This window comes from Gavialis gangeticus, unplaced genomic scaffold, assembly GCF_001723915.1.
Source record: "Gavialis gangeticus isolate Ggan-Ray unplaced genomic scaffold, GavGan_comp1, whole genome shotgun sequence".
Lineage (NCBI taxonomy): Eukaryota > Metazoa > Chordata > Crocodylia > Gavialidae > Gavialis > Gavialis gangeticus.
Genome location: NW_017729032.1, coordinates 214,314,368 through 214,322,433, shown reverse-complemented (window position 1 = coordinate 214,322,433; position 8,066 = coordinate 214,314,368). Strand labels below are relative to the sequence as shown.

Here is an 8,066-nt window from a genome sequence, read left to right as displayed (position 1 = left end):
AGAACCGTCTGGGCCTGCTCTTTACTGTGCTCTTTCCTGTACACAGCAAGCACTGCTGTGTTTTACAGATGGATGCCCTGGTTTCTTGTTTTACCTAGAGGGTAAAACCTGGGGGAGTGCAGGGTTGTCTTCCTCTCACTCCTTTGCCCATGTCTCTGGGCAGAGTTTCACTGGTCAGTGTCCCAGGCTCCCTCAGCTTGTTCCAGGGTGCTGGACCATGTGCTCTGCACAGGGCATGTCTATGTGAGATGCTACTGCACAGTTGTTACTATGCATTTATTTAGTAATTCTGTTAGAAAATACAAGTACTAAATAAATGTGCAGTAACTCTGGTTACTGCAGAGTAGCACTGGCAAATGTCTTTCAGGTGACACTACTGTGGAGTTGCCTAATACTACCTCTGCAGTAGCATATTAGCACTGTCCATGCTGTGACACTACCGCACAGTATTTTTTGTCTACTGTACAGTCAACGTCTTGTGTAGATGCGCTCATGTGACCTCACTCCCTTTCCCTAGCTACTGCACATGGAGCAACAGAGACAGGGAAAGCTGCATGAGAATCCAGAGGCTGCAAGCCAACCCCTTGCAGGATGCCAGTTAGACAGCCTGATTTGGGACATAAGAGGCATTTACCTGTCCCAAGAAATCAGTTGCTACGTTCCCCCTTTTTAAGGGAAGGCAATAGTTTTTCTTGGTGGGCCTAGGCCCACCATCCTCCCAGTATAACAAACAAGCCTGTCTCACCCAGAGACCCTGACAGGAAGTCAAGAGGCAGCTGGAAGCTGTTGGGCATCCCAGAGACTGGGCTCAGGGGCTAGGAAAGGACAGTGGAGGGAGCGTGAGCTCCCTGGAGCCTGGCCTGCATCTTTCCATGGTTTCCAGGGCCCTGGTGGAAGGAGGAAAGGGAAGGTGAGCTAGCAGCTGCTGGGTTTAGCTCAGGAAGAGGCTGAAGGGGCTTCTCCCAGGTCTCCCTGAGGAGTAGTTATCCATGTTGTAATCATATTGGTCTGGAGGCAAAAGGAACCAAAATGTGTGGCAGAAGTGGTATCTTTTATTAGACCAAATAGATACTTGGCCTAATAAAAAATGTCACCTATGCCATGGGTTTTGGTTCTCTGAGGATTAGGTAGTGGCAGAAAGCAGAGGGGCTGTCTCAGATGAAGCTGAATCTGGCTTCTTACCCCAGTTTCCAGTGCCTTATTCCCAGTTCCTGTCCCCAAGCTCTCCTTTCCACGAGGAAAGGTTGTCAGCAAGGACTGAGCCACGTGGAAGATTCAGAAGTTCACTAAAAAGGGGGATTTACTCATAAACCCCTTATGGCGCATCACCTAGCAAGTCCCTTGAGCTGAATAAAGAGGTGAGACACGACCCCACCACCTCCCAGGCAGCAGGAGCCTGCGGACTGCAACCCGAGCCCGGCCCCACGCTGCCTGCACTTCCTCCCTGCACCGCCGGGTGGCGCCAAAGACACAGGCTTGGAGCCCGGAATGTCCCACCCGACCCTACCTGCGGGGGGAGCCTGGAGGGGAGAGAGTGACTCCCTTGTCAGCGCGCTCAGGAAGCCGGACGCTTCCCGTGACAGTGGCGAGAAGGAGGGAGGAAGACGAGTCCCATGGAGCGGAAGCACGTGGCAGCCTTGTTCTGTGGGGAGCAGTCTCCCCCCCCCGTCCCAAGTTCCCAGATGGTATGCCCCGAGCTGGGCTGCGGCTGGGCCAGGGGAGGCCCTGCCTCGTTCCGTTACTGTGGTAACTTCGGCCCCGCCCCTGCCCGGGCTGGGACACGTCGCCGGGAAGCGGCCGCAGCAGCCTCGACCGGCGCCCGCCGCGGGGAGCCCCGCAGGTAGGTGCCCCCGGCCCGGCCCATGGGGGGAGCCCCGCCCTGCCCTGCCCTGCCCTGCAGGTGCATCCCCTGCGGCACGCGCGGGGGCGGGCACCTCGCTCGCCCGCGCGCGTACACACACGTGCACATACATGTACACATACGTACACACATGCGTACACATACACGTACACACGTACGTGCACACACTCCCGGGCACCTGTGCTTGCCCTGCGGGGCGTGTCCCTCTGCAGCCGCATCATGCTAGCCCGACACGCCCCGGTGCGTGTGGCTTTGTCTGCTCGTAGGTGTCTGTGTGTAAGGAGAAGGGGAGAGGGCTGTGGCCAGGCCGCCTTGGCTACAAAGCTTGATATCCTCAGGGAGACGGGCTGGGGGTGGCCCCGCTGGAGCCATCCCTGCCGAGTGTCCTGTGAGCCACCTGATCTCTGCGCAGGAGCACCTCCTCTTCTGGCCGCCCGTGGCTCCGGGGACCTGCTGCAGGGTGGTGCCTGCTTCAGATCAGCTGAAAGAGGCCTGAAGCAATTCCTTCAGTCTGTCTGCTCTCTGCTTGGTTCCCTTTTCCAGAATAGACTGCCTTCATTTTTACCTAGCTATGGATACTGCAGCTTTTGGACAGCAAGCAGGGCAGAGGTTGTGTTGCAAATTGCTTCTCTTATCAAGACTGACCTCTGTGGGACTTCTTTTTTAAACTTCTCCTTCCAGTGCGTCTCCCCTTTGAATGTGAGACTGCAGTAGGGAGAGAGTGAGTTCATAAGCAGGGATCCTGGTTTTCTCTGATTTAAAAAAAAAAAAAATCCCCAATTGTCAGATTTAAACAAGTAACCCAAAATCCACATTTTTCTGTGATTAAAATGAAACATCACTATATCTATGTATCTAGATCTATATAGATGAAATGAATTATCGCTATATCTAACTATCTATCTATCTGTCTACCTACCATCTATCTATGGTGTTTCATTTTAATTATGAAAAAATGCAGATTTGGGGTTCCTTTTTTTAAATCCAAAAATTGGTGATTTTGTTTTTACTCTGAGAAAACCAGGATCCCTGTTTATAAGAAACTTTAAATTAAAATAAATCCCTTACCATTCTGTATTCTAAGGTATATCCATCTTGCTTGTAGTACAGGATCCAAAACCTAGATTACCTGCTCTCTTTTTTGTAATAAGAGTCTCAAAACAATTTCACAGGGTTTTGATACAAACAAGTTAGGGACTGAATCCACATGGGCACTTTAATAATAAAAACAACAATCCCCTGTACTTAGGGGTTGAATTGTAGTCAAAATAATGTTGGATCTTTAATGTTTTTAAGGCAGGACTTTTGGAGTAGATTTTAATGTGTTGGTTTGAGAATTAAAGTGATGATTTAACAGCAGAATCTGCTTCTGGCTTAGAGAAATCCCTTTTTTTCTTGCTGTCTTTTAACATGCATAAGAAGACAAGCCTTATAGTCAGTACTATTTCCCCTTCAGTGTAAAAGGTAATTAAACAGTATTTGCTAATATTCCAGGCATGTTCAAAACTTGCTGATTTCTAGCAACAAAACTCATTGACACCTGTTGTACATAAAGGGCTACAGCCCTCCACTGTAATGCTTGGTTCTTAATCTGAAACCAACAATTGTGCATCATGCACAACTGTGTATCAGGAGCAATGCTGTATATAGGTGTTTCAGAGAGAGATGACTGAGAGAAAATGCCAGTTTACTATATGTTTGCATGAAAGAGGCAGTTCCAATTTCATTCACTCCTCTTTAATGTTTTGTTCAAAATATTTCTAATTGTCTTAATGAGGGTCTAGGATGTAGATTTTAAATGTCAGATGATTGAAATAAAACAATTTGAGTGATCCAATCTACATTTTTCAGTGTGGGGGGTGAACTGCTGATTTATTTTTTTACCTTTTAAAATATTTTGAACCTTCAGACCTTCTTCAGGATAGGAAACCTGTTTCCTGCCATGCTGTAATGAGAATACTTTCTGAAGTGTTACCAAAAATTAGGTATGAGGGTGTATTATAAATTACAAAGTGTCTACTTTGAGAAATAGATGCATCTTTATATCTATTTTGTGATTCCATGAAAATTGGTCCTATTAGGAACCATTTATAATTTGGTCATATGACATCTGATTTCATGCCAAAAGTAGTTTAGAATATTTGTAGAGGTTAAAAATAGTGTTGTTGTATGTCAAGCGATGGTATAGTTAATTGGGAAATGTCAGCTTATAAATGATCCATTGCTTCTTAACCTTTTTAGGCTCAAGGTATCCCTCAGCCTTTTTTTCACTCTGTTTTTGATTACAGAAGAAATAAGTCTTTCTGTTGCAAAGAACTCAGAAAGCTCACAACAGTTCAGAATGGTTATAACACTATGGATTCCTATTTGAAATCTCTAGTTTTATTTTGAATCATGTTTGCACACCTAACAGTTGATATTGGGTGATACCCTGCAGCATCCTTGCAAGGATTTCAAGGTACCCCAGGGTGCTTTAGCACCCTGGTTGAGAATCACTGATTCTAATGGTAACATCTTGAAAAAGCCAAAGTGTTCATTCTTATTTGCACATTATCAGAAGTGATGAAAACTGTGGCTAAAACTTAATTATTCCATTCCTTCTGTTTATGCATCACAAATACCTCTGAGCAAACATATTACCGTGACATCTGTGTTACTACATGACCTAGAATAGAATTAGTTTATTATTTTATTGCCAGATTGCTGCAATTAATGCTGTCAAAAAAGTTGCTATGATTCTGAACGTATAAAAGGAGTGGCTTTAAAACTGTCATTTGTGTCATTTTTTTCTGACTAATGTTCTAAAAAGAAAGGGAGACAACATGAGCTGTGAAAATATTTGAGAGACGAGAATTGCTGAAGGTGATCTAGTCTGCTCTGGCTTTTTTCTCAGAGCTAATGAAGAATGCCCTGCATTCAAAAGCTTGTCTAAGTCTATCTGAACCATGCAATTGGTCCAGTAAAAGATATCACCCACAAAAATCCTTGGCTCGTATTTCCGGGACTGTCACAGCTACACCATCATTCCAATGCTACCACAATGTGGAAGATATTGAAAATATTCAAGTTCAAGTCAACCTCTCTGAACTCCCTTAAAAAAAAAAAGAAAGAAAGAAAATGGACGGGATATACTACTGTTACACTACAGTGTTACAAATTATCTGGACAGATCATCTCCATTATGAAAATGATGGCTGGCTACTGAGCTGAGAGAGCTATTAAGGTTTACTTAACTGATGATTTATCATAGAAAGACAGTAGCCAGTAGCAAGAATAGTCATCTGGAATATGGGAGACAAAAGACTCACTTATATGAAGATTACAACTGTAGGGGTTTTTTTGCTGTAAACAAGAAATATAATGCATCAGTGTCCTTCTGGCATAAAAATAAAGCAGAAAAGGAAAACCTGAATCCAACCAGCAGCATTTTAAAACATTCTCAGCTCAGGACTGAGCTTTTTTCACGAGGTAAATAATTGCCATGCTGATACCTGGAATAACAGAACTCAGAAGGGTCTCTCTGTCACAGCTGTTGGAATGACACTAGCATGAAGGCCTATTTTCATAGTAAGCATAGCAGTGTTACCACACAAATTAGTATATATCTAATATTAGGAAAGTTATTTTTCTCTTCTTCTCTCATTCCCTACCAGTTTATATACTTTGTGTATGGTTTCCTATTTAGGCATCTTTTTTTATTTACTTTTTTTTTTTTAACTACATGAAAAACCTATACAGGTATGTGAGGGACAAAAAAAAAACAAAGTGTGATTGAAAAAGCACCAAAATGACAGTAGAATATTCATGTCATGCCTGCAAAATATACTTGCTTACTGGGGCCTTTTGCATATTTCTGCACACTTATTACAGCCTTGCAATTCTTTTACTATACCAACATTTTAAATATAGGTCATCCTTTAGTAACTCTCTGTTTGTTTTAGCTTACCAGGCAGTTTTGCCTTTGCTATGAGAATTCAAGATGGATCTGGAAGAGCAGGAATTGTTTAGTGATTACAGATACAGAAATTATTCTTCAGCAATTGAAAAAGCTTTGAGGAACTTTGAATCTTCCAGTGAATGGGCAGATCTCATCTCTTCGCTTGGAAAGCTCAACAAGGTACTGTGTATTTTGGAGGTGCTCTTATTTGGTTAGTTTATACTGCTAGTATCCTTTGTGTTAACAACTGGAGACTTGGACAACTGAAAATCATTATTTTGGAGTCATTATTGACTCCAAGATGAACATGGGCCGACAATGCGAGGTCACGGTTGGCAGGGCTAACCGGACCTTATTGTGCATCCACAGGTGCATCTCGAGTAGAGCCAAGGAGGTGATCCTCCCCCTCTATGCGATGCTGGTCAGGCCACAGCTGGAGTATTGTGTCCAGTTCTGTGCGCCCCATTTCAAGAGGGATGTGGACAACATGGAGAGGGTCCAGAGGAGGGCCACCCGCATGATCCGGGGACAACAGGGCAGACCCTACAGTGAGAGACTGCGGGACCTGAACCTATTCAGCCTCCACAAGAGAAGGCTGAGGGGGGACCTGGTGACCGTCTATAAACTCACTAGGGGGGACCAGAAGGGTTTGGGGGAGACGCTGTTTCCCCTAGCGCCCGCTGGCATAACAAGGAGTAATGGGCACAAGTTGATGGAGAGGAGGTATAGATTGGACATCCGCAAAAACTACTTCACAGTTAGGGTGGCTAGGAGCTGGAACCAACTTCCAAGGGAAGTGGTGCTGGCCCCTACCCTGGGGGTCTTTAAGAAGAGGCTGGATGCCTACCTGGCTGGACTCATTTGAGTCCTGTTTTTTGTTTTGGGGTTTTGTTGTTCTCCCGCCCTGGCGGGGGGCTGGGCTAGAAGATCTACTAGGTCCCTTCTGACCCTAAATCTATGAAACTATGAAACTATGACTTAGAGGGGACTTGGTGGCAGCCTGTTTTAATATCATAAAAGCCTAAATCTGTCTGTCTGTCCGTAACGTGTTATCTGCACTCTGATTGGCTGACAAACAGCCAATCAGAGTGCAAAGAAGTATTCTGACAGAAGACCACCCACCACCATGATGGTGGGGACATGGGACGGAGCTCCCTGGAGGCGGCAGGAACAGAGCGGACAGAAGGTGGGGCAAGGCTCCCGCCCTGCTCCCTGTAGGTAATGAAGGGGGATAGGGGAGTGGGCCTGGGCCCAATGTGGGGGTTGGGGGGGCAGAGCGGGCCGAAGCCGGGAAAAGCTGACCTGCCATGGGTGGGGAGAGGGAAGCGGGCCTGGCTCGACATGGCCATGGCAACGCCTGGGGGAGGAAAGGAGCCGGCCTCCTCCCCCAACCCTGGGCAGGCGCACCATGGTGTCAGCAGTGATGGTGGGGCCTGGGGAGGACTGGGCCTGGACCCAGCATGTGGAGGGGGGTGGGGAGCAAGCCCGAGCTGGGGGAAAAGCTGGCCTGCCGCAGCAGTGGCATGGGAGGCAGGAAACAGCAGCAGGCCAGGACAGCCCGGCCCAGCCCAACATGGCAGCTGTGGGGAGAAGGGAGTAGTGAGCCTCCTCCCCACATCAGGTCTGGGCCCAATCCTCCCCTGCTTCTCCCCATTGGCCCCAAGCCCACTCCTCCCATTCCCCCACTGCCACCTGGTTGGCCTGGGCCCGCTGCTCCCTCCCAACCCCCCCACTGCAGCAGCCCAGCTTCTCCCCATCCCTGGGCCCAGTCCTTCCCTACATTGGGCCCAGGCCCACTCTTCCCTTCCCCCCGCTGCTGCGGCGGGGAGTGGGCCTGGACCCCAAGCAGCAGGAGATAAGTGGGGCTTAGACTTTCCCCTCTTGAAAGCACAGAGGCGGAAAGGGATCTTGGAGTCATTATTGATAAACAAGATAAATATGTGTCCAAGGAGAGTGGTTGCTCCTCAAGGAGACGATCCTCCAAGCCCAAAGGAAGGTAATCCCAACGAGGATCAAAGGGAGCAGGAGGGCACATAAGCCCCCATGGCTTACCAAAAGCATCTGGGAGTGTCTCCTTGCTAAAAAGGTGGCTTACACCCAATGGAAAGAAGGGGTCATCACCAAGGAGGGCTATTCTGCAGTTGCTCGGGGATGTAGGGGGGTAGTTAGGAAGGCCAAGGCAGAGATGGAACTGGGACTAGCTTCCCAGATTAAGGACAATAAGAAGTCTTTTTTTAAATACATAGGGGGTAAAAAGAAGGTCCCAGG

At 47.2% G+C, this 8,066-nt stretch overlaps 1 protein-coding gene across 3 annotated transcripts in view; it reads left to right on the top strand.

Annotated features, from left to right (window-relative positions):
* The first annotated feature begins 1,758 nt into the window (after positions 1 to 1,758).
* DOPEY2 (dopey family member 2) overlaps positions 1,759 to 8,066 on the top strand; it is a 97,158-nt gene continuing 90,850 nt past the window's right edge. For all 3 annotated transcript variants that reach the window (XM_019525014.1, XM_019525015.1, XM_019525013.1), the window contains exons 1-2: positions 1,759 to 1,840; positions 5,803 to 5,978. In XM_019525014.1, coding sequence (XP_019380559.1) covers positions 5,841 to 5,978 — 138 coding nt within the window. In that variant the 5' untranslated portion in view covers positions 1,759 to 1,840; positions 5,803 to 5,840. The remainder of the gene's footprint in view (positions 1,841 to 5,802; positions 5,979 to 8,066) is intronic.